Genomic DNA, 26,294 nt, shown 5'->3' with positions numbered 1-26,294 from the left:
ACTAAAGTACGATAGGGGATGGGGAAGGACTCAAATTAGGATTGCTCCTTTTCTAACCATTTCCTCATGCTGCTCGCGTTTTGTGCTGTAATTACCTGGTCTTTCTTTCGGCAATGATAATTCAGACCTTTTAAATTAGGAACCGACAGCTCAGCGCCTGCTTTAGCCGTTTCACATTCAGGTCTTTGAAGAAATCAAGCCTTGTGCAGTCGCTTGGCTATATAACCTGCGTAACGCTTCAACAATCACGCATAGAGTGAGCCCTTCTGCCCAAGGCTCCAGGCCAAGCAGTCTCCACAACAAATGTATGAACCGGGCAGGTAACTTTGTGTAGGCCCCCCACGTTCTGTTTTGCTTATTTTTATAGCGCTTGCAATTCAGCAAGGGCGTTGCAGCGCGTTCGCACATCTACTTACTCATAGATGCCCATGTACACGTCCAAGAGAGAAGCTTCGGAACTTTATCCTTGAAGTAAATCATTTCGTTCGAGTAAATAGGTTTATCCCCTTTGCAGAGACCATAAAGTTTCCTGTTCACGCAGACTTGGTAGTGGCGCACACCTCTGCAAACGAGCGTATGGTGAACGTTTTGTACGAGCAACAAACAAATTACAGGGTAAATAAAAAAAGCTCAATAATGACAGATGAGTCCTTTATATAAATGCAAACGGGAATGTCTGACAAAACATTAATCCATCAAATATGTGTAACAAATTTGTTTTCTCGATTTAGATCGTTGGTTGCGTGAGAAAATGTAGCGCCGAAAACACACGACCGGATTTTTATTGTCACAATGTACGCAAACCTAAAAACGCAAACCATATACGAATGCCTATTATGCATCAGTAAAAACACTGACACTATGAGTTCATGCAAGAATCTTTTGTGGATTTTTATTGCGTAGCGTTTATTTTGGGGTGAGATCGGCGGATATTTATGCATACGGATACTCATGCATACGCTACGAGCTGGTGTTTTGCGGTGTCTTTGATGGCACTCCGGGAAAAAAATGAACAAAAGCAGTGACTATTGGCAGTAATACTTGATATACGAAAACTTCCACTGACATTTTATTGTGAAATTTTGAACGCACGTCTTTAGACTTCTCTCTCTTCAAGCTTTATCAAAAAAGTTCTTGACCCATACTCATCAAGACTGCCTTGGCCTTTGTTCCTGCTAACAACCCGACGTTTAAACACCTGGCGCTCATACTTAGCTCCGGAGACCAAGCATGCTCAAATATCAAGATAAATTTCAGACAATACTTCTCGCATGCGCACTGGCGTTCACCCTTAATCCGAGCTTGGGCAAGGAGTCTTACATTTTAAAAACAACAAATCGGTTCTTCAGAAACGGGTTAAGGTGCAGTAAAGCATTACCATACGTGTTCACAGTCTGTCAGAATTCATGAGTTTTCACTTTCGAAAAAGATATTACACATGGGTGCCAGACAATGTTGGTTTCAGATCACGTCGCAAGCATCGATGTGCCTCAAACACTGCCAGCGGTGCTTGAATTTTGTGATGGCTAGCATCTAGAAAACAAAACTTGTCATGATCCAAGTCACGGTATTTTAATATTGAAAACGTTAAAAAGTTGTGGAACCTGCGATCGACATTGACCGATTTTTTTTCGATGAATAGTGATCGCCTAGGGCGTAAGTATGCAGGCGGAGTTTTTACGTTTTAACCGATTTACCCCATTAGGCATGTTTGATTTTTAATTTGTGTTTTTTACTCTTAGCCAAACATTTTAAAGCACAGCTTCCAACCTGCATCCTGCTGTCTTCTCGGGGAGGGAGTTCGGCGGGCCTTGAATGGGGCATTATAAGCGATATAGTTCTCATGATACTCCCTGCTACCACGATAGATGCTGTTCCTGAATTTAAAGGAGCTTATAAGCCACTGGAATTCGCTCTCAGAAAAAAAATGTAGCCTATGCACTGAAGCGTTCATTCTTGGAAAGCAAGAGCTGGTTTCTTAAGTGAGATCCACCGCCATCAACAATATAAAAATAAAACTTGCAAATTGGGAAAGATAGCCAGTATACGGCACGACGGGGCTCAACGTCGGACATCAGTCCTACCACCACTTAAATTAAGGCGCGGAAAAGTTTGCCTGCTCGTCAGAACGACTTTGGAAGTTGTACGTGTACGTTTTTTTGGATGCGGGAAACCTAACGAACAACGTTTAAGCTGGTAAATTATGTGTTAAGAGCGCTGCAGTCGAGTGTCCCCTAATACGAGATGTGAAGCCAGTCAGCTAGTGTGTGCTGGCCGCTTTGCGAAGACCCTTGGTGCACGAAGTGTAAAAAGCGGCAAGCACGAGTGAGGTGAGGTGCAACTACAAATACGTTCTTCGTTGGTACTTTTTTCTGTGGTCTACCTTCGTTTGAAAAAGGCGGCCTTTTGAAACCCGCCCTGCGAGAATATTGACAGCAGACTTCCGGGTTCTAATCTGCGCAGTAAAACGAATACGCAATCTGGCACACTGCCGGACAGATAACGGGAAAGTCGAGGCCGCACGCTCCACGAATAAGATCCCTTAGCTCGCTTTGTATACGGCGCTAGCGACGACGGAAGGGTGGCGACTCTAATAAAAGATACGGACCACAACTCTACGGCAGACGCGTAGCCAGGTGCGAGTAAAAAAACAGCAAAAGCACACATATAAGAGTGCTAGGCTTTGGATCACCTGATGCCGTGCTTTTTAGAATGATCAATAAAATACGGAACATTTTTTTGGCGGTTTTCCCCTGTGTTCTTCTAGGTACCAAGACACTCCCTTGGGTAGTAAGTAGCCTTCACCACAATGCTTTAAAAACGTAATCGGTGCAACCGATAGAACAAGAACACCTAACGTACGAGAAAAGCGTACGCTTTTACGCAAAATGTGACCTGGCCTGCTCCACTGTGCAATAGAAAGTGCGGTGATTGCATTATATCATGCGACATGATTGCATTTGATCACATTAAGTAATGCACGGCATGCAGACAGCATTTCTGATGCAAATCTATCTCATCATTTGCAGAACTCTCCGCTGGTCCTATATACCGAACTCTTGCGTTCCCCCTTGTTTTGATTACCCACTCTATACCCTTTGCCCTCTCTATACCCTCTATACCCTCTATACCCTCTCTTTACTCTATACCTATGGGCAAATGAGATCAAGAAGTTTGCGGGGATCAATTGGTCGCAGTTAGCACAGGGCCGGGATAATTGGAGACTAATGGGAGATGCCTTTCCCCTACAGTGGGCGTAGATAGGCTGGTGGTGGTGGTAGTGGTGTGGTGATGATGATTATGATGATGATGATGATGACTCTTTGCCCGGTTACTTATGCTATCTGAATGGTGGCTCCCTCTGAATAATATGATGATTTCTCCGTGTTTCATTAATTAACGGTCAAAGGCAATATTTTTGTGTCTTTATTGCATCATCCAAGTGTTCCTCTCAAACTGCTCCTGTTTAGGTTTGTGTAGACCATCTGTCTTACCACCGGCCACTGTGGCTATCCAGCCCGTTCGCATCTAATGTAGCAGCTATTCCTTAGTGGTATAGTAATCTGTGCGGAAATGAAGTTATTGTACTAGAATATAAACCGCCTGCAGGGGCAAAATCAGTTAAAGCACGCGACATGGTGTAGAGAGGAGCCCAGCTGAACACAGAACGGCAGCTGTTACTATTTAATGCGCAGTATTATTTGTTACGTAGGGTTCGAGAGGTTCGAATTTTTAACTACGCGTTTCGTGCTGCAGTGTTTGTTCCTGCTGCAACAAATCACTAGCGCCAACTAGTTGTCATATAACGGCGAACCTGTTTAAACTACTCCCACTGGTGGTACGGCTCATACAAGTCAACGTTGCTTAGCATACAGGCAGCCTTGGCAAAATCAAAGCTAAAAAACAAGTAGATAAACAAGATAAACACGTAGATAAGCCAAAGTTACCTCGTTCTTCTAGTTAAAAATTAACGGAATATTGGCTTTTAAAAAAATTCATAAATAACCCCTGTTCAAAACACGGCTCAAAAGAGTTGCGAGATTTGCAGCTAAAGAAACGCATACATGACCAATTTTTAAAAATTTATCCTTTGATTAGCTGGTGCATTGCGAAACGTATACGTTTTCGCGCCGCCAGGACTAACCATTCTTAAGAAGTTTTTGCCGTCCTGTGAGGTTGCGCCCGTTCGTTGCCCCTGGGGCCCCTTCTCACCGAGCAAACGCGATACGAGGCTTTGTTCAGCCCATTATTCGTAATCCGATAGGCGAAACTGAATTTCAAACGAGGCAAGAAATACGTTCTTCCGAATCTTTCCACTCATTCTGAGATTAATTTAAAAGATTCATTTATCAGTAATCAAAATGTCTGCACTGATTAAACACTTCGCTGATCAGTAAATATCTAAATTGCCCTTACGGGAGAGAAATTCCCAAGAAATACCAGCTGATTACTTTTGACAGAACCGAGCTTTTGTATTGCAACGTAAGTTGCGGAATGTGCAATGTACAAAGTGCTTACAGTGTCGACTTACTGCGTGCCATGAGATAAAATAACTTCTTATTTTTCCTACACTGTAATATTCTTTCAACGCAAGTGAATAGCCAATAGTGTGATCAATGTACGAACCATCTGTGAGAAAATTCTGCCAACAAAATTCTGCTGTGATCATCGCGTCATTCACCATAAAAGCTGAACAACATGCCATATAAGTGACGCCCACAGAGGCAAGCGGTTGTCTTAGCACCCACTGTCGCCGCTGACGTTCGCTCGTTGATTTTTTGAGCGAACGTTTGCTGAAATTATTGCCAAGTAAGTCTGGAGGGAGGTGAGGGGTCTGTTAGTTCGTCTGTCTAACCCTCAATATTTCTCGCGGCGTCAAAAAAGAGTTACGCTCATGCACAATGACGTAAGCGCGGCCATCCCTCTCTCACTTGTCTGTTTCCCGCCTGCTTGGCATACGGGCCCCCTTTTCGGTGACGCAGCGCTTCTAGAGAAGGGTCGGGGGGGGGGGGGGGGAGGGGGGTGCGCTAAACTTTCCGCCATCCCCCGCACGTTTTGTCGACGTTGCTTGGCCCGATCTCCACAGAGCGGGCACGTAATTTAAGGCTGCGTGCCATCGGCCAACCCCAGCAATAAAAAAAACAAGCTTGGTCTTGCACCCATTTTTCTATTCCCCCCCGCCCCCCGCCCCCTTCCCCCACAAGAAAAAAAGGTGTCTATTCCTCGGCGTGTGTGTGCAGCTGAGTTTCTGGAATGGCATGGACTGTGGACGTGTGTTGCAGCGAAGAAAAGGGAAACAAACGACAGAAATCTTTATAGAGCTTCCTTAAAGGCTTTCAGAACTTGGACAACCAACACATCCAGTACTTTGATTAGGGGATCACAAAGTACCCCAGCCAAAAATCACTGCTCTATGCTCAACAGGTAACTTAGAAACTTGCTCAAAAAGGTCTCTCCATTTTCCGGTCCTGGCGTTCTTCAAGCCCTCAAATTACGTCATTGCAGCAAGGCAGGAGCTATTGGCCCCTTCCTCTCAGTTGCAGCCATAAACGCTTGCGATAGCCACTTTAGAGAAAAAATTACCATCCTTTCCTAGAGAAAGTTAAAGCGCGAAAAACTTTCTAATATCAAAAGTGCGTCAAAAGTGCCTCAATACCTTCGCTAAAAGTGAGTCCAAGCTTCGCTGAAAGTGCGTCCAATCGATCGTCAAATCTTCAAAATCCCAAATCGCAAACCAAGAACGAACCCATGAGACGATTTCTCGCGCACTAAGTGAACACATCTACGAACGATCTAAATGTATACGGATACGTGGTTTATGAGATAAATGTATACTATTGTACTCCCCCTTCATGATCGATGCGTGTATCGTCTTATCAAGAACCGTTTCTTTATCGTGATTTTCGAGTAACCGTTTTGGCACAATGGAAGCCCGGTTTTCCCGCACCCATAGTGTGTCCAGAGATCGTATCAGAGCTTTTCGGTCGACCTACCACTCTATGGGGAAATGCATTAGTTCTTTTGACAGGGCGCCATCGGTCCCAATAAAAAAGCCTCCGCGTTAATAAATCACAAAAGCAACACAGAAACGGAAGGCGGGTCTCCTGCGAAGAGCAAATCAACCAGTGCCGCTCCGTGCTGGCAATAACTATAGCTTTCACAATGCTTCCAGACGCGAAGGAAAGAGTAAAAGCGTTTATCAGAGGTGTGGTAGAGTCCCTTTAAATAGAGGTGCCTTCTGACGTTGCGTCAAGTATTTCTTCTAGCCTTGGTTAGAAAAGTGTCTGTTCATGATCTGTCTGTTCAGGAAGACGCTCGCGTCAAAGTAAAAGCGTATGCTTTATTTTTAAGCCAGCCACAGCTACTTCCTAGAAGTGCCCAGACACATTCGTAGTCTTCGTTGTGTAATACATGTGGTTCATAAAAATAGTGCAGCTTACCGACACGCAAGGTCCATTCCACTTGAGTTGTCATAGTCTAAAATCTGTGGCAGCACTTCAGTCGCCAGGATGGAGAAGCATGGCTTTAGGTGGGGCTTGAACTTTTGAACTGTGCACGTTTCTGAAATGATGTTATACACGGGATATATCACGCAGTTAGATCCTCGAACATCGTGGAAGACGGGTAAGTTTCTCCACTATTCTTGTGCGGAACTTTTAAGGCTCGAAGCATTAGTGGGTTACTTGTCGGATCTTTGATGCGGGCGTCTGCGTCGAATACCCTTTTGCAATGAGGTGAGACTAATCCCACTCGTTTCCTCCACACGCTAATGGAGAGTGCGGGATGAAAAATCACTGTCCCTCAAGATCCCTCTCCGCTTTCCGCTGGTGATGAGCGGGATATTCAACGTCACTGTGAAGTGAGATCACCATTCCGCTCTTAGTTCTGCACTCCGGAGTACTGAGGGGTGAGCCATTTCCCGGTCACTTATGAGCTTCCTTCCTTAGCATAGAACGCTGTGATTGCTTACATGTTGTCGTTTAGACATATCTAAAGGCCCCCTTTTTATTTTATCAGCCTGTAAAGCACTGCCTCGCCACTTATCTGTCCTGAAGTACCCAGGCATAAGCAGTTTAATCAGCCCAGCACTTTGAGCACAAAGCAAGGCGCAGTGACTTTGTATGTTGTATTCTTCACGACTAGTCAATAATCGTAAAAATAAGTATTTGATTGGGGCGGTAAGAACTTGTAGCCAGAACCTTGTTGTCGACAGCACGCTTTTCTTCCTTTTGCGGGCATGCAAACGACACGCATTTCGCAAAGTCTCAGACATAACGCGTAGCTCTGCCCTTCAAACACCCAGCATCAGTGAAAGAAAATCGCTCGAAGCACTTCTTACTTGCGTCCTGCTCACATGTCCAGTTGTACTTGTCCTCAACGGCCAGGACCAGTTTGTCGACGTCCCCTTCAGTGTCCAGTTCATCCTCACCTTTGCAGTGGAACATGGTCTTCACGTTGGCGACGCACCACTTGTACTCGGAAAGGCCCCTGGACGTTTTCGGGACGGCCATGCACTCGTGTAAGCCACACTACCAAAACTGCAACACAGTAAGGGCTATTGCCAGAGAAAACCAACTGGGGACCGACTTGCCTGCATGCCAGTCTGCCCTGATAGACGTTGCCTCTGTCAATCGTGTGTGGCTGAACTTGCTTAATTATAATCTCTTCGCATTTGTACAGTGACTGCAGCATCTCTTCTCTGTTGCACTCTGCGAAATGAAAATATCGGTTAGTAAGCCCATTAATTGATTACATTAGGAACTCAGTGCTGGCGTTGTTATAACTAGGTATACAGAAAAAAAATGCGAAGCGATCTTTCTGGTTCGTATTTTGGCTTAGAAAACTGCGTAATATTGGTGATCTGAAGATTAAGTAAAATGTCGCCACGTAACGACTTCTACACCTAACTGCGCGCCCAGCATGACAATTATTTATGAAGGAAAAAACAATACGCCCGATGCGCTTGCATTTTATACTGAGAGGCCCCCGGCATATGCCAGCGAAAAAGGGTTTCGTACTTGGCATTTTTAACTAAAAAATGATAAAACGTGTCTGTGTAAAACGGAATGAACGAAAAACGCCCCGGCTAATAAATTGTTAATGTAAATTGCGTTCTAAATCAGGGATAGGAAACAATCTTGTGACTATTCCTCTTTGTTCAAAGTTTTCACGCTTCCATGAAAAAAAAAAATACTCCCATGAAATGTTTATTTCTTGCTTGCTAAGCCTGGTCGCATATTGCATCCTACAATTGCATTAAACAAAAAAGTATCTGACAAACTAACTCATCATTTTGCTAACTAGCAAAACAGTTCATTACCTACCTCAAAGTTCCGAGAGAACGCGCTCCCCCGAAACATCGCCCACGCACCGTTAGGGGTGAAATATCCAATTTACTAAAAAGAGCCCAAGATCGACCCCCCCCCCCTCCTCCTCAAAATTGATGGCTTTAGCGCCGATGAGTGAACAAAATAAACGCAAATCATCTATTCATGTGTTGATGGGGTCTCTTATTTGTCTTTTCCGCACATGAGTCGAAAGTTCGCCCATCTCGTATTTTTTCTTGATATCTCGGCTGTTTGGGTTGGTGGTGCGAATATTTTTTTCTATTTTTTCGCACCTGACCCGAAAGATCGCCCATCCCATATTTTTCGCTTGATTTCTCCGTACTTATGGTAGGCGTTCTTTCGAATCAGCTGAGTGAACTGCACAACACGACTCACTCAGACACAAATGCGGTTAACAAACCGAAATCAAACAAGCACTCAGGCTGAGTGACATTGGCATCACCTGTATGGACACCGCTGCAAAATCCATCAAAAGCGGTGTACAGGACGTCGGTGTAGTGTTCCAGTTCTTTCGATTGGAGAAGTTGAGGGTGAAGCGTGCAGGACAGGTCCATCTTCTTTAAAATGCACTCCTTGTACGCCATCACCTTTCTGTAGGATAGAGGACAAGGCACGTGAACACAAAAACCGTGAGAGTCAACGCGGCGGCCGCAATTATAACGACACGTACTGGCAGGGGTCTACTCTGTCGCTTTTCATAAACGAAGACGACAGTTCTTCTAAGGAGCGCACGCATTCTCGAACACTGGAAGTTACTGCGTTGTTGCTGCAGTGAAACCCTGAAAGGCGAGAGAGGCAAGATTGTCGGTACACGAATGAAACCTTTACGAAGGCTAGGCGTAAAAACTAGAAATAGAAATGCAAACCATTGCAAGCCCACTGAAAACTGGAAGCGAGCATCCTCGTCAGGAAGGCCATAATCCCGACATGACTGGCAGTGTTATCGACGTCAATGTTCTGACAACTAGAGTCCGCTATGTACTTGACACAGCTTTGGTACCGCTTGTATCCTCTGAAAAAAAAAAAGCACAAAATCGAGTTTAGGGATTGTCTTCATTGTGCATTCAATGCTCAAAGGGCTGTGCACGATGAAGACGTACTCGCATGCCATCTTCTGCGACTTAGGGTTTGAAATTCCCGCGATGTGTGGTATCACTTCACCTTTGAGCACGGCAAGACAGGCTGGGATTGATTTCAGTAAGAATGATTCGTCGCATAGAGCATCTGGAATGAGAGTCATGCGTGCGCGCTTTTTTATTCGTCGAAAAAGAAAGCCCACATGAAGGCGATGTAGCGCTTTGAACTTTGCGCTTTTTTGTTTTTGAAAATGCTAGCTACGAGAATAGCCATCGCCTTCTTCTGCCAACAACCACACCGAATTCGACGACTGATGAGCTGCGTAGTAAGGGCAACCGCACATTGGCTATATGTAATGTGAGTGAAACGCCACAAACGTTTGGATTGAAAATTTACTGAGACTCAAAACAAAACAATAAAAGTATGAGGGTGGGGAGAGTGGTTAGTCGAACACGAAGCATTGAAATTAGTGTACCGCAATAGTGGGGGAGAACTTCTGGCGCGTAATGTGCTCCTACTATTCGCGGTGGGCGTTCTTAGTGCGCCTTGGTTTACAGGCCTGTTCTTCGAAATCTACTAGCCAGGGATAAGACAAGCCACGTTTCACGTGATGCCTCATAGGAGGGAGGGGTAAGGAAGCCTGTAGTTGTTCTGACAAGACTGTTTTATTGTAACTAGCTTGAAAGCGTTCTGCTAAAGCTAAACTAACGTGGTAAATTAGTCATGGGGTAACGTACCCGTAGCTAGATTGCAGGTCCAGTTGTACTCCCTGTAAATGTCCCTAGAGTACTCCACAACCATTTCAGTCTCCTCGTCCTTAGTGCAAAGCTCCAGTTGCGCAAGACGTGCGCATTGCTCGTACGACTTCACGGATCTGTAAGTGCAATACATTGGAGAATCCGTATCGGCACAGAAAATGCAAAGAGCACCGGGGCACTGCATATGCTTACAAGAAAGCGAAAAATTCCTACCTGCACGTCTGCTCGATACCTGCGGTAGAAAATTCATCGCTCCCACGTGCAACCGGCAGACTTTTCTTAAACGATTCTCTACAGTGTGCGAGTCTTTCCTTGAGCAGGTTCTCTTCGCAACCACTTTTCCCTGCACCAAGAAGCGAACAGCACGAAAAATTGAATCAGGTGCAGCTTGCGGTCGTCAATGCTTTATTAAGGACCGATTACTCCGGAGTTCTAGAGTTCTAGACAAAATATTGTGGGAGAGCTATTAGTGAAGGTGTGCAGTTTTAAGTTTAGAAAATGTTTCTACTAAGTTCTATATAGATAGAAGAAGGGCCACTAAATAAGCTACGCTTATCTAGCACCTCTAGATAGAAGCTATCAGTTCTATAACTTTACTGAACAGTACGTTTTTCGAGCCAAATCGCTGAGGATTTTATACGGCAAAATTTTTAATAAAAAGCATTAGATCTCAATTCACGTTTATCAAACAGATGACATGCCTTTTGTGTCGACATACAAAATTACGCATGCCACCGAAGTAATGCTGCAGTCATTAAGAACTGGTTGGGCTTGTTGGAAATCGATTCCAGATTTGTACAGAGCGGCACGGTCAAGAACGAGTAGGTTACAAAACCCGATCGTTGACTTTCAACGACTTTTATTCGAGAAAACACGTCGTGCTTACATAAGTCACCAATAAAGACGAAATATATTTTCATCCTGTTCATTTACGACGTATTTAAGCTGGGCGTGTTTCTTCGAGCAGAGTTGCTGAGTCAGCTATCGTGTTCTTCTCTCGTTGTTGCCTCTAGGGCGCTGTCTACACTTTCGTATTCTAGCGATGAAAAGGCCATGGCTAACGCCTTGGCGCTGGAATGAAGAAGTGGGGACACCAGCTAGCTCAGCAGGAACTTTACACTGTCGGCCATTAACATCGAACCACTCCAGGCAACAAACATGTTTGTTTGAAAAATCGGACACCTGAAGAACAGTCATTAGGGTGGATATTTAATTTTACCACTTGCACGCAGCGCGTTTTTATGACAAAACCGTAGACAAGGAAATCAAGAACCGAACGCCCTATAATGCCGCAATTCTACTGCGGATTTGTAGATTCATGGTGAATACCGTTTGTACCGCCTACACGCGAAGAAAACTGCGCACCGACCGCTCAGCTTGCCTAACGTGCTCAGTGATCGGTCCCAAAATAGGATATATAAAAAATGTAAAAGTTATTGCATACCGGCGTTCTGCGTCGATACATTAATAGGAGCAATTGTATCGAATAAAAAGAATACCAAAGTATTTTACACCGGCATTCAGTTATAAAATAACTAACTTACTGAACATGGCGGCGTCGTCGATGAAGATAGACTCCACAGTAGCTGTGTCATTGCAAACCCAGCCATAGGTTTCTTGTATTTCTGCAGTGACTGCCCTTATGTCAGGATGGTATAGAACTAGGTCGTCTGGGCTGCATATTTTTCCAACTTGTACGCTGGTGCACAGTTGGAAGGACTGCAGGGCACTGGTAAAGTAAGAAACGAGCATTAAGAGCTGCTAATGCCCTATAAGCTGTTTCTACCGTTTAGCGAGACAGCATAGAAACGGATCTTAAATCGTGTTCTGCGATTTCTGTACGTATGATCTGGACCGAAGCCAAAGTGCACAACTTTGATCTGGAAGTAATATAACTCGCAACATTCGCGTAGAGCGTACCTAAAAATTCACGGCACGTACACAAAACCTACAGTCTTCACCGATGCCAACAGTGCCGCTTGTTGACTGACTGAGTTCGCAAGATACGTTTTTGTAGTCGCTGCTCCTAAACTCTCAGACGATCCTGTGGTTCAGCGTCATCCGAATGCACTCGATCGACCAGTTCATAAAAGACAACAATGCAATTCCGGCAAGTGACGATGTCGAGAACATGATTCGACTCAAAAGCTTGGTCTGCACCGTGGCATCACGCAATGTGAGCATGCCGTTCTTCATTAAGCAGTGCCGCAGCGCAGATCACATTTTTCAGTCAACTGGTATGCACGTTTTGCAATTCGCCAAATTTGCTTTGCTGGCGTCATGGGTTGGAAACTTGAGTGCATTGTAGGGAAGCTGAACGACTCAATTGTCTTAAAGTTCAGCTCGTATTTAAAGCATGGTCGCAATCTTTATTTGCATAATCTACAAAGGTTTAGTCCTGCTGGCTAAAATCAGCTTTCTTAGGTGTAGTAATCATTGTAACAGAGTTTTGCAAGCTTTCCAATAAAAAAAAAACACTACTGAGAAGTTTATCTGGAAGGCCAGGGCTGAGCTAAAGCCTAGGTTTGGGGTTACGCAATACAAAGGCAAAGATTGCATAAAGTTTGTACAAAGTTCGAGGTTGAAAGCGCCAAAATTTACCCCCGGAAGATGAAGCCGACCGTCGTGGAGGGCTACTTGTTATTTCAGTACATCTGAAAATGTTTTAACTCATACCTAACTTAGCCAACGTGAATTCATTTTTTCGCCTCCATTTTATATATATATATATATATATATATATATATATATATATATATATATATATATATATATATATATATATATATATATATATATATATATATATATATGTATAACATCCGCTCAATCAACCAAACGTCAATAAACCTAATCATTACGGGCCATGCCTGTTTATAAATATGCGGGCTGAGGCACAGTCTTTTATTTTATTATTCACGTTCTTAAACAACCATATAGTAAGGAGAAATCACGCCCACGAATCCCGTGAAGCAATGATACGCAGTAGCCGGCCTGCTTATGGCAAAGCAACAGTCGACTAAAACGTGCTAGTTGCAACGATAGGAGGGGATATACTACCAAAATACAATGAGTACAGTCCCCACTTTCTTCGTAAAAAGGAGAGTTTCGTCTTAAGAAAGGCAAGTACTGAACAGTAAATAAGAAGTCTACTATCGTACCAAGCCTCCTGAAAGGGCACAGAGGCAGTTTTTTTGTTATCAAAAGTACACAGACAACGTTCGTTATATTGTTTCCAGTAGTTTTAGAAGGCCCCGAGTACCTACCTGCACGCCAACGGTTGGTTGTCCCCGACCAGCTTTCCTTTTTCTAGTTTCGCGAAGAGCACGCTTGTCACAAGCCCGCGACAAATCTTGAGATTTTCCATGAGGTTACGAAGTGTGCACTGGTGCGCTGCGCCGGACAAAAAAAAAAGAAAGCTAGTTTAGACATCAGGCTGGAGCCACAAGTCGAAAAAATTGGGGCGTTATTTTTTAAACTCACAGTGGCCTGCATGGCAGACCCAGCTGTATTTGTTTGGAAGAAACTCGGTGAACAGTTTGACATCCTTTCTTTTCAGGTATTTGTTCAGGGGAGGGCACATCTCGTACACCTTGCTGTCCACGCAGTCCTGGTAATCCTCGAGCCCGCTGCAGAAATGAATATATACGTTCTTCACCGGATCGGGAAAGCAAAACGTAACAACCAGGAAAACGCACGAGTGAGGAGAACTTCGAAAATAAACGAAAACAGTAGAGCTTTGACTTGCAACCGTGTATTTCTGCAACTTTGGCTTTCGAACCTTAAAAGCTCGAGAATGTAGAATTGCCGCTTTTTGCCATCGCTGGAAAACACCACGCGTGGAAATGCAAGGCTCCTAGCGGTGTCGACTCTCTTCCGCACTGGCTGCTTGTCTACTGCTTTTGGTACGTCAGGCATTTCCTGAAAGGAAAGCGCCTCCCCTTTGTCGCGACGCCATCAAGGCACGACTAAGTTCGCGGTTGCAAGTTCGACGGTGTTTTCAGAGCTTGAAGCGCACGATGACGAGAGCGCGTGCTATTCATGCGGCGGTGCTTTTATGTCAAACATGCACTTCCAGCATTCCGAAGGAAACTTCCGTTGTAAGCGCAGTGATGATGGCGATAGCGTATACAGCAAAATAGGGACATCTAGTGGTGGCGAATCGCACCCACGTGCGGCTTCATGTAGTCAGTTCCGTAGCCAAGCCTAGCCAACGCTCTCAAACGTCAAATGACAGTCCGCGCATATTGCCCGGGCGAGTTCTGAGTGTTATATTGCGACGAAAGAGTGAGTGAGTAGGGGGTGGGTGAGTGAGTGAGTGAGTGAGTGAGTGAGTGAGTGAGTAGGGGGTGGGTGGGTGAGTGAGTGAGTGAGTCAGTGAGTGGGTGGGTGGGTGGGTGGGTGAGTGAGTGAGTGAGTGACTGAGTGAGTGAGTGGGTTGGTGGGTGGGTGGGTGAGTGGGTGAGTGAGTGGGTGGGTGGGTGGGTGGGTGAGTGAGTGAGTGAGTGAGTGAGTGAGTGAGTGAGTGAGTGAGTGAGTGAGTGAGTGAGTGAGTGAGTGAGTGAGTGAGTGAGTGAGTGAGAATACATGGCACTCTATGTGCCATGTATGTGCTCCCGGATGTGAGCTGCGCCGGGACTACACAAAAACAACGTAGCAGCCGGGAAAACGCTGCACTGAGGAATGTAAGAGCGGCGTTCTACTGTAGTTGTTTCTCCATTTCGACGGGCGAAGTTGTGCCTACATGGACACTAGAAAGAGTAATAAAAGGGGGTTGATAGCTCCTCTTTGCTGGCAGTTACACGGGTCTCCTTTGCCCTGTTTCTGGCGCTGACCTCTGGATTACTCTTAAAATGCCAAAGCAAGATGTTTACCATACCTATTCCCCTGCCAGGAAAGTAAACAAAGTGACGTACTGAGCGAAAAATTTAATATTTGTCAGAATACTTGTTTCTCCCGCTACGGCCACACACAACGAAATTGGCCGCTTATCTGCTCTCGCGTTTCTGCAAATGTCGTCGAAAGACAATACCCTTATTATGCAGTTCCTGTCTCGCAACTGCCTCTCCTATCTCATGCGCTTGCCTCTCCCTCTGTTCCCCTTCTGTCTCGGTCCACGCATTAGAGGTTTGCGCAGTTCAATTTTGCCGCGATTAAGGTTACCTTAGCCTCGATCGCACTGCTGCGCCGTCTGCTGGGAATGCTGGGACTTCACGTTCGAGCCAAGAGCACGAGATTTGGGCGGCAGCCTTATTTGTATTTCGTGGTGAAAACATTTTTTCAACACGTATTTTTAATTTGCTCTCGCAAAAATCAAGCACAGATCTACTTTTAATTAAAATACCACTGCAAAAACCCGTCATGTATTGAAATTCTTCCTCAAATTAGCTTAATATAATGTTTTTGTCGAACAATGTTGACATATATGGAGCATATTTCTAGATTTATTAGATATATATATGGAGCATATTTCTAGATTTATTAGATTGAAAATGCTTTCCCTATGAACGTGGCACTCAAGAATTTTAACTTTTGGCGGGGTGGCTGAATCAAGGCGCAGACAGACGGACAGACAGACAGACAGACAGCCAGACAGACAGACAGACAGACAGATGGACGGACGGACAGACAGATGGACGGACGCACGGACGGACGGACAGACAGACAGACAGACAGACAGACAGACAGACAGACAGACAGACAGACAGACAGACAGAAAGACAATTTTCGCGTTAGGGCAGCCGAAGAAAGGCTATCGTCTTTAAAAAAGAAGTCGGTTTAAACACATTTTGGTATCTGCTGCTGCTGCTTCCTTGCTCCGGCATTCCCGCCGGCGCAGTGAAGAGGACGACATCTCACGGCTTAATTTTGAAAGCGAATAAGCGCTTGTGTGTGCAGTTGCTCGCCTTACTTTAAAAGAAATTGAACACGGCTTTCCAAACTAAAAACCTAAGAGCGAAATTTTTGTTTGAGTAGTAATTCATGCATCTTGTATACAGCTTTAAAAAAGGCACAAAAAAGGAACTTCGCGGACACTGAAGTGCCTCTTACTATGTAGTGAAGTGGTCCTCAAATAAGCCCGGGAACCCCGGTGGGTCCGCGAAGCAATTTATAGGGTCCTCAAAACCCTCGCATTAAAAAAAAAAGAAATTCAATTTGGCCGCGACTGCGACAAAATCGCTTTGCAGAGTAGTCTCTTCCTCAACCTCTTCCCCGCATCTTCACGACCTTCCTGAACTACGCGTCTGCCGTGTCCCACAGGCGCACTGTCGTCATCGGATAATGCGACTTTATACTGGCATCAGCGACTTCCACACGTTGCAACCAAATGAAAAAAAAAAAAAAAAAAAAAAAAAAACAGACATGCAATTTTGGTTAACGCAATAATAAAACTGTTTTAGTATTAGCCCCATTTCGTCCTTGTTGGGGTTGCGTTGCGTAGAATTTTAAATATTTTTATATTTCTTATGTTTTATTTGTGAAAAGCAGCGTCTCTCGGGGCCGCGATGGAGTTGATATAGTTACCAAAAGTTAGCTCTTTCAAGTTAAGCAAGGTTTTATTTTGTTTACATGGCCCTTAAAACGCATCCAATGGTCTCCCGTTCGCAAACAACTTGTTCCGACTCCATTTTATGCTTGGAGGTAACTCGAGGGCGTGAAGGGCAAAATTCGCATCTCGTTACACTCGCAGCTGCAGCTGGCTTTTCCTGCCCCTTTGCTACAGTCGGCGCCACAGCCCTTCAGCAAAATCAGACCTTTCCTACCAAGCCCAATGAACACTTCCTTGCGCCCAATACGTCACAAGTATCGTCGTAAACAAGCCGAGGCGGGAAGCGGTGCTTTTGGCTACGCTCTTCTTCGCGAAAAAGAAAATTGTAAAATATTCCGAAAGTGAAATAGGAGCCCTTGACTTTATTTCAAACCATTAATTGCCAAGTGTCCAATGTTAATTCAGTACCCCTATAATGCATACTCAGTAAATGTGGACAGAGGTTGCTTTTTTCGGCTGCCTTGTCGGACTGTGTCGTAAAGGGAAACTCTCCCATAAGTCAGTCGTGCAAGCATACGTAATGGCATGAGGTGCCGGACGCGACTCACCTGCAGGCTATTCGCATTTTTGTCTTGTCTGCCGGATAGAATATGTTTGGAGCGACTGCCAGATCAATGAACCCGAGGCACGTCTTCAGGTGATCGACAATGCTGTGAGTTTTGCATTTCTGACCTGCAAATGAACATTCAATGAGGGCGCGCTGAAGGGGCGCAGCTGTCGTATGGCGTTACCTCGCTCATTCAGCGAACACGTCCAGCTGTACTTTTTCATTATGTGGCGCGTCAACCGCCTTATCCTCGTCGACCGCACGAGCACTTTGTTGGCACAGACGGTGGAGGTTTTGCTCAGGATGCAGTTCTGGTAGTGCTTAAGGCCCCTGGAAGACACTGCGCATAAGCACTCAAGGCAGGGACGAACACGAAATGACCGCAACGTTAGCCCACTTACTCGCAAGCTTTGGTGAGCGCTGGCTTGTTTTTCTTTTTCCCCGCATTGGGAATAACGATAAAATACATGATGCCGAGGCAGCTGTGCATCTCGTGCAGTAGCTCAGTCTCGTTGCACATGGTCTCCAGGCCTGTCAAGGGGGGCATTCTATTTAGCGCCAGTCAGCAGAGAATGAGCCTTTATCATAGCAACGCGTAGTATCCCTCCCTAACGCGGCTTTACAAGCCGGGTTTGCCACTACCCTACGCGAGGAGGGATAGAGGAGGATACCTACCTTTTCTGAAATGAGATCCGCGTTACGCCCGGCAAAAGTAAACGCTTCACACGGAAGAGGCTTATTTGTTCGACTCTGCAGATTCCACGAACAAGCTACACGGCTACACATTCTATGCGCATAAGTTTCGGTCCTAGCGAACAATACGGATTTCACTTGTCCGTTCATGTTCAATTTGCGACATTGCTTTGTAACAATAAAGTTGGCCATAGCCACAATAAAGTTCATTCCAGTGCGTCCTGAGGTTCGTTTTATTGGCTCTGCATCAGCGAACGCAGGTCATTTATCGATGAAACAGCGCAGCCTAAGAGGTAGCTTACTTGTCGCTGCAGCCGCGGGAATTTCTGAATTTGTTACCTATTTTTTACTGCCAGTAGTTTTACTTATCACAATGACATTACCTGCTGGTTTACTGGCTGCAGAACCACAGTTAACAGGTGATAACCTAAGTTGAAAAAACATAAGCGAGGAATGGTTGCTGGATCCTGTGCGTCTATCCCCACTTATTTTTATTGCGCGCCAGTGTCCGGGCGGCTGCGATTATTTATAAAACGCCGCCTGATCGACTGGTTGGAGTGATGACTTCACAAAAAAACTACATAAATCATGAGAATTGTCCACGAATGCGTAAGCAATCTTACGCCGCTTCTCCATTTCACCGACCTTACATGTTTTAGGGAAAATTGAAAAACATGTCAACCCAGACACCTACAAATTTTTAAATTAGTACATATAGTATTTATTTTATATTCATATTTTTAGTGTTTTTGTATTTAATAATCGCGCGACGGTGTTGCATTAGGTAGCCTTTTTCAATTCCGTTACTTTGGTTTTAGCTATTTTATTTTCACATATTTTTGTGTTTTTATTTTCCGGTGACGGACGATGATTGACAGATTAGTCGACTTCTTATTCGTTTGGTCAATTTTTTTTGTTGTGAAGCTTTCTTTTTCTTACAATGATCGAAATTTACTCTAATATAACGCCTAAATGCCTTTTTGCCAAATGCACATTTTTGTGCAAATACGAGGAAGTACACTGTTCGTGTGTGGTACACTCGACAAAAAGTGCCTGCGCATTAAAAACGTGGCTCATGCTGACCTTAGAGGATACACGTTTTAGCACCTGTGACTGCCGAAAGTCACTGCTTGCAGTGTGTACAATCCAATATTTCTCATGCAAGCGCTTTCCTAAAGGAAATCTTACTGCGGTTCAGGGCTTCCGAACAGACCCACTTGTACTTTTCTAGCACATCGCTATTGGGGGCGATTGAGATATTGCAGTGGCCGAGGTTACGTTGTAGACAAAGCTGGAATTGCTTGTAAGCACTGAGAAGAAAGAAAAAGGAAACATTGTTTTCGTTAGGAAACTGGAAAGAACTGGGTAGATTTCATCATTCGCTATAGAAACGGAAGTCACCTGCAGGCTTCGTGAAGCTTCGGGCTATTGTTCTTCTTGCGAATGTTTGGAATCAGATTTGTGTCGACGATGCCTTGACACCTGCGGGACCTTTCAGTAAGCTTCTTTGCGTTGCACGAATCTGAAATAAAAACAAAATTGTTCTCATGAGTGCTGTGTGAGAAAGAAGCAGAGCAGCTTTGGTCACCGATAGTAATGGGATCCTTGTGCTTCAAGCAGGCCTCTTGAACGTGAATTGCCCGCTTTGAAGCCATAGCATAGATGGAACTCCAGAGTTGTGGCGAAGAATCCCTGCCGCATATCGTGAGGTAGCTCCGTTCGAAGCAGGCCAAGTACTCATGGAGGCCCCTGAACACACACACACACACAAAACAAAAAAACAAAATCAATGTCTGACGCCTGGCCCTAGGCGTCTAACCGCGGTCTTTGTGTGCCCTATGATCGACGACAGTAGGAAAGTCTGGTTCAATCAAAAGCATATGGCAAGTCTGCGAAGGAAAGTTAGACATCCACCTGAATGCAGCCAAACGGCTACAAAGGAAGCTATACAGCTTTCTCAGAAACTTCGCAGTTGAAAAAAAAAATTCGTCCTGGTCCAGGACGAATCCAGGTGGATGTCAAGCTTTCCTTCGCAGAAAGTTATGCCTCCTTGGGGATTTCCCCTAAATCTGGTTGATTAACATATAGCAAGTCGTAGCATTGGTTACTGTAATGATTAAAAAAGGTTTAGTTTGAATTCCTCGTAGCAGACAATCACTGAGTTGAGCCTGCTAACGTAAGACTAATAGTTTAATTGCTGAGCGCGAGAGTTGTGTGGAAATCGGATGGGTTCTACTCTGATGATCCTATAGGCCACTCCTGATAAGGCAGTAGTTTACCCCCGTAAAAAAAATCAGAAGGGTGCACGTTCGCATTTTCCCGCTACTGTTCGCCAAGATGAAGACACTGAGGTGCACACCCACTTTTGTTTTTAAAAGTTAAAAACTTTGTACACCTGTTTATACATAGCTCGAACAAGGATGCAGAATTGCACGTTGCGCGCGGCAGGCACTGGAGTCGTGCGACATTTCAGAACTACTGCAATAAAAAACGATCATCTGGGCATTCGGTACGTAGATTCGAAAAACTTTAGCAGAACAATCCGCGACACGTCCGTAGGGAGATTATACACATGCGAAGACACTACCTTACTTAAATTATTTAAATGTGCCCGTTAATGCCTTTCGATATTGTCTGTGTCTGTGTGTGTCTGTGTCTGTGTGTGCGTGTGTATGTGTGTGTGTGTGTGCGTGTGTGCGTGTGCGCGTGTGCGTGTGCGTGTGCGTGTGCGTGCCTGTGTGTGTGTGTGTGTGTGCGTGTGCGTGCCTGTGTGTGTGTGTGTGTGTGTGTGTGTGCGTGTGCGCGTGTGCGTGTGCGTGCCTGTGTGTGCGTGTGTGTGTGTGTGTGTGTGTGTGTGTGTGTGTGTGTGTGTGTGTGTGTGTGTGCGTGCGTGCGTGTGCGTGCGTGCGTGCGCGTGCGCGCGCGTGCGTGTGTGTACGTGTGCACGTGTCATATGGCGCAAAGAGATCTTCGGCCAGAAAGCGCCAACACTGTTGCGTGGTCGTTCAGTGTTGTATTGAAGACTGAAGCATTGATGGCATGGTAGTGATGCAGTTAAAAGGACATATAATATGGGTGTATTTATGTGAATACGGCCATTGTTGATGAAAATAAATAAAGCGGGGCAACTATGCGTGATATAAAGCGGCTTGTAAGAATCGCGCATTGGCTAGACAGCAAAGAATTGGCCGCCTATCTGCTTGCTTCACTGCAAATGCGAAGTGCCACTTCTGCCACGTAATACCTTCCCCGCTCTCCGCGCCCACCCCTCACGCTTTACTCTTCCCCTCTCGCTCCTCTCGGAACGAACTGAATGGATGTTTGTTCAAGACAATCCAATTTTCCGCCATCGCACTGCTCGTTCTGTCTTGTTTCTTGTTCTGCTTGGGACAATACAAGCGGCAGCTGTGTTTTTGTGCTCGCTTTTATCTCGTACGCGATGGAGCCTTTCTGGGCCAAATTTTAGCGCGTTCCTTTTTTTCACTTGTTATTAAAAAAAGAACCCTAACATGTATTTAAAGAACGCGAGAACTACTGGTTAAGTACTTATATTTTGCGTGAAGTTTTTTTTTTCGCTAAATAATGGATACATCTGACGCCAGTAGGGTTAGTTGTCTGTTTGACGAAATCTTTGAACTTTTGGCCGGAAGGCTGAGTTGAGGGACAGGCAGACCAAAATTTTTCGTTTAAGTAGCCCAAGAAAGAATATCGTCTTTAAAATTCGTTTGGGTGAAAATACAGGTTTGCTTGCAAAGAAGTTGGCAGAGTATGATGAGACGTGATGTGTGAAGAGCTCAGACAAACGCTTGTTCCTTTCTCTGTGGGGTCCTCTGTGCATTAAACCAAGACGTGAGGTATGAAATGCCGAAGAAGGGCCCGGGCCAGCGCTATTCAAACGGTCGTCTCCCCCGTGCACACCGCGACGAGATACGCAACGACTTTTTACTCACCTACAAACCATTGTGCTGCTGTCTGGGTCTCTCATCACCGACTGAGAAACATATGTGTAGTTTAGGTGTAGCTCGCAACTTTTCGCGTGCGCCATAACATGTTTCGCCGAGCACTCTGTAATTGAGGAAGGAAATAACATATCAAAGGAGGCCAGCAAGACATCGTCTCAATGTAATTTAGTAACGTAATTGACTGGCCTAGCTGGTATTCCATTATGTACAGTTCAGCACAAAAGACCCAACAGCTCAATGTACCTGTCTGCGCATGTTCCTGACAAATCCATTTGTGCTTATTGTACAAGTCGAAGATGTACTTCTTGATTACAGGCTTTTGGACAACTGGCGTTTCGTAACCACAGTGTTTGCTGATTTTGGAGACAACGCAGTACCTGTAGTCTTCGAGTGCGCTGAAACGAAGTTGAGACATTGCAGCAGTTAGTGGCTCCCCAACTATTCCAGATAAAATCCGTAGCGACACCAACATCCACTTACGAGCAAGCCATCTTCACATCCGAATCGTTGTATGCTCCCAGAAGCCTCGGTCTCACGATGGTTTTCACAAATCCCAAGCAGTGCTTTAGCTCCCCCTCGAGGTGTTCCTCGTTGCAGTCCCCTTGAAAAATGTTTCGTCATCGTCAGTGTCCGTGCGTGTCACAAATCCTTACTCTCACATTAGTTCCATTTCACTCACCGTTACCAGCTTTCTTAGCGCCGCAGTACCATTTGTATTCATTAAACTTGTTGTACAAGAAGAGCTTGATTTCTGGTAAGGCCATTATTTCTTGGCTTCCGCACACCGTCGACTTCACCTTTTGTATGCACTTTAAATAAATCGCGAAGCTCCTGTATTTGTTTTAAAAAATACCAAAAAGGTAATTAGCAGCAAATAAAAAATATTTTACGGAATTGAACATACTCGCAAACATAGCTGTACTTCAGCGTCTCGAACGTGTTGTCGACGTAGGGCATGACTCCAGGGACGAGGAAAATTTCACACTGCTTGAGATGAAGCATCAGCTCATCGGCGTTACAAATTCCACCTGTGTGTTGATTTAACGAAAGTGACGGGTTATTTAAACGAGACAGTTTTATCTTAGTTATAGGACGGGCTCTTTACTTACTTGTTTGCTTTCGTTCGCATGTCCATAGGTACTTGTGGTACAAATCTTGCGTGTAAAAGCTTATTTCAGATATATCAGACAAAACTTTGGGTTCTTTGCAAACAGATCGAATGTTGACGTCGATGCACTCTCTGTACTGCTGAACGAAGCTGAAAAGTAAGTTCATGTTGTCCCCAAAAATTCATTTTGCGAGTAAAGCTCAGGCGTACCTGCACGCAATGTTGAGTGCGAAGGAATCGGACTTTCGGAGGTGATGAGGATCTCCGATGCCTTCAACAAAGCCTTGGCATTCCGTGATGGAAGGCAGAATGTTCTTCACTGTGCAATCCTCTGCGAAAAAAAAAAGAGACGTACAGAAGCCAGTCAAATTGAATTTAATGCGAGGTGTGGTGGCTGACAGCAATAGTACTGCATCTATCCGGTCCCAGCCTGGAATAACAGGTCGGCACATCATATTCATAAACGGACACATCATAATCCGCCGCTTAGAGTCGTTAAATTTTAGATGAATGGACATTCAAACTGCGTAGCTATTCTTTTTGGAACCTACTGTACTCCATTCGTAAGGTTAGACGCGGACATTGATCTGAAATCGCGTAAAGGTGTCTGGCGTTTTACTGACTTTACTTAGAGTTGTACTACTTTTATTTTCACTTTACTTTTTACCGTGCGTTATAGCGAAATTTCTGTACATTTTATTTCGCTTTGCTTTTTAAGCTTTTAAATCAGTTTGTTCAAAAAACCTTCCCCTCCTCACTATAGATTCCTCAGATACGGGTCGCCGTTTCCTTAAAAAGACCGCACAAGCGCACGTAGTTGGAGTATTTGTCTCGATGAGAAATCAACAATCCGTGAATTGAGAATACTTGAAATTATCGTACTACGACGCTTAGTGATTCAGGAGCGATCATCCATGAAATGATTCCTGCCCTGTTAAAAAAGCTTAGTCATAGGGTTAAAGATAAACATACAAGCCGTGCAGCAGTCCATCAGCTTGATTACATAATAGGTTTGTCTCATTGTGCTCTGGACGCGATTTACCGCGCAGCAGGTGATTTCCAGGCGAATCATGCATTTTAGCTTTCTACAAGAACTGAATTTCTCAAGAGTAGAGTTTGCCTTGGTCGTGTGGAATCGCATGACCGCCTGCTTATCTTTGCGTTTTAGGGCACTCAGAAAGGTATCTTCTCTCGCCACTACATCCCGGAAGAAAAATACGTCCAGAATGACGTCCTAAAGGTGTTTAACCTGAGTGCATTACAATGCCGATGTCCCAGACGTGACTACTTTTTTTTATAGATCGATTAATTTCAAATTCATAGCCATAATGTAGTTAGCTGCGTACGGCTTCGGGCGCCATCAGTATCGCTCCGTCCCTGTTTCAATGTAACGGTCACACCAGGTCCTCTGTATCGCGCACCACGTCGTTTGTTTTACTTCCACGACGTTGTTTTTTTTTTTTTGATAATTTGTCTTTAAAGCATACTCTCAAATATTTGCGCACTTAAAGGAAACATTCTGCGTGTATTGCGAGTCGTTTTTCAGGTTTTAATGCAGCATAAGATTTTTGTAATTCGTTGTTCTTACATACGCAGATCAAAGTTGTATAATATTTTGCATTTAAAGCTATACGTTATACGAGCATTAACTGCGCTACGAATTATTATCCTCCTTGCACTGATCCTTTATAATGTACACAATTTTATTTTAGTGCACCCCTCAAGAAGGCTTGGTGTTATTTGCAGGCATTTACAAAATAAATGTTAAGTGATTAAAATTAAAATTTTGGGGGTTTACGCGCTTTAGTTAAACCTGCGCTATGAGGCGAGTCATAGTGGAGGCCTACATATTTATATCACATAGGGTTTCTTAACGTGCGCCGAAATGTCAACGCCAGGGTGTTTTCATTTTTCACCTCCACAGAATTGCCTCCGCATCGCCAGGCAGCCGGGACCACACACTGTCTAATTGCGGGCACGGGTAAGAGATACACGAGCCCTCGAAAAATACGTCTGTTTTTGGTAAGGCTGTCTTCAAATAAACTCTAGTGAAAAAATATTGACCTATTTTCCTCGAGTTCACAACTCAGAGGCTTGTCAAAGGTGCACTGTAAAAGGCACATGTGGCTTAAAGAAAGCCATACAAACAGAAGGACGTATCTACTCTGGGACCTTGCCTTTTTGTTTCTTTTGGAGCTTATGTTTGGCATCCCGCAGTTAAATGGCAGAAGTTTAGGTGAACGTTTAATTATTACTTGAAGCGGACGTGACATTTGCTCGAACACGGCCTAAGTTCTGGTTACATCGGCTCCTTACGAGCGCCCTTAGAGCAACTCTAGCTGCAGTTCTCACAATGTCATCACAAGTACGCAAAGAACCCACCAGGTTTCGTATCCAGGTCGCAAACCCACGACAGGTTTCTGGACGTGCCTACGGCGTACTGTTGAATAGCCTTGTCTTGCAGAACCGGGTTCGATGCATCACAAAACTTCAAAATCTCGGAATAGACGCAGCGTCGGTAGTTGAAAAGACCCCTGAAACATAAACGACGAGCCATATGGGCGAGCTAATTAACTGTGCGCACCACACAAAATTTATGTTAAATTACCCGCATGCTTGCTTCATGGCCTCTGTGTCACCGCTGTCTTGAATGCTATCGATCAGTCTGTAATCCACGAGCCCTTTGCATTTGTGCACGCCTTCCAGGACGGTGCTTCTGCTGCACTCTGCGTAACACGAGTTTTTGTGAAGTGCATACGTTGTCGTAAAAAGGCTTACGCTTCTGTTGAACGGCGTGCTCTGATATAGGGAAATCCACTAGAAGCACACTGTACCTTTGACATCAATCATGTTACAGAGGCCCATAAATTTTGTGATGATGTCCTTTGTGAGGTAGACTATCTCCGGAGACCGCATCGCGCTTTCATCTCTACGGCATTCCGGGCTAGTGCGCATGCTGATGCACAACTTGTAGTCATCCAGAAACCTGCGCACACGTTGGACAATGTTTAATGAACAAGTTTCGGTACGCATGGTTACACAAAACTGGCTTACGTGCAGAGGTACTCGGTGTTCAGCCCCATAACAGAGACGTCAAACTCCTTGTTCAAGAGCCCGACACATTTAGTCAAGTTTCTCTTCAGTTCGCCTTTGTCGCATTCATTTCCTAGGAAAACACGAAGTACAAAAGTTGCTCGTAGCGCTTGATGGTTATAAAGCACTGACAATGCGGGCAATGCCAAAAAAGATTT

The 26,294-nt window shown here is 44.7% G+C and overlaps 1 protein-coding gene across 1 annotated transcript in view; it reads right to left on the bottom strand.

Moving 5' to 3' along the window:
* LOC144161354 (uncharacterized) overlaps positions 1-26,294 on the bottom strand; it is a 151,244-nt gene that overhangs the window by 23,345 nt on the left and 101,605 nt on the right. Inside the window, exons 80-109 of the mRNA XM_077692105.1 lie at positions 26,098-26,209; positions 25,878-26,029; positions 25,652-25,769; positions 25,426-25,577; positions 23,254-23,374; positions 23,045-23,193; positions 22,840-22,963; positions 22,615-22,766; positions 22,416-22,536; positions 22,179-22,330; positions 21,924-22,038; positions 19,562-19,722; positions 19,375-19,495; positions 19,162-19,283; positions 17,682-17,811; positions 17,465-17,610; positions 17,282-17,405; positions 13,667-13,812; positions 13,450-13,576; positions 11,728-11,912; positions 10,397-10,526; positions 10,163-10,299; positions 9,449-9,572; positions 9,215-9,360; positions 9,019-9,127; positions 8,791-8,939; positions 7,592-7,709; positions 7,340-7,488; positions 6,441-6,561; positions 417-562 (exon numbers count right to left, since the gene is read on the bottom strand). Of these exons, the coding sequence (XP_077548231.1) occupies positions 417-562; positions 6,441-6,561; positions 7,340-7,488; positions 7,592-7,709; positions 8,791-8,939; positions 9,019-9,127; positions 9,215-9,360; positions 9,449-9,572; positions 10,163-10,299; positions 10,397-10,526; positions 11,728-11,912; positions 13,450-13,576; positions 13,667-13,812; positions 17,282-17,405; positions 17,465-17,610; positions 17,682-17,811; positions 19,162-19,283; positions 19,375-19,495; positions 19,562-19,722; positions 21,924-22,038; positions 22,179-22,330; positions 22,416-22,536; positions 22,615-22,766; positions 22,840-22,963; positions 23,045-23,193; positions 23,254-23,374; positions 25,426-25,577; positions 25,652-25,769; positions 25,878-26,029; positions 26,098-26,209 (4,059 nt within the window). The remainder of the gene's footprint in view (positions 1-416; positions 563-6,440; positions 6,562-7,339; positions 7,489-7,591; positions 7,710-8,790; positions 8,940-9,018; positions 9,128-9,214; positions 9,361-9,448; positions 9,573-10,162; positions 10,300-10,396; positions 10,527-11,727; positions 11,913-13,449; positions 13,577-13,666; positions 13,813-17,281; positions 17,406-17,464; positions 17,611-17,681; positions 17,812-19,161; positions 19,284-19,374; positions 19,496-19,561; positions 19,723-21,923; positions 22,039-22,178; positions 22,331-22,415; positions 22,537-22,614; positions 22,767-22,839; positions 22,964-23,044; positions 23,194-23,253; positions 23,375-25,425; positions 25,578-25,651; positions 25,770-25,877; positions 26,030-26,097; positions 26,210-26,294) is intronic.

This window comes from Haemaphysalis longicornis, unplaced genomic scaffold (assembly GCF_048455015.1).
Source record: "Haemaphysalis longicornis isolate Haplotype H1 unplaced genomic scaffold, Haemaphysalis longicornis Haplotype H1 scaffold_1, whole genome shotgun sequence".
NCBI lineage: Eukaryota > Metazoa > Arthropoda > Arachnida > Ixodida > Ixodidae > Haemaphysalis > Haemaphysalis longicornis.
Note: the sequence above shows the minus strand (reverse complement) of the source record. Positions and strands in the feature narration are given on the sequence as shown.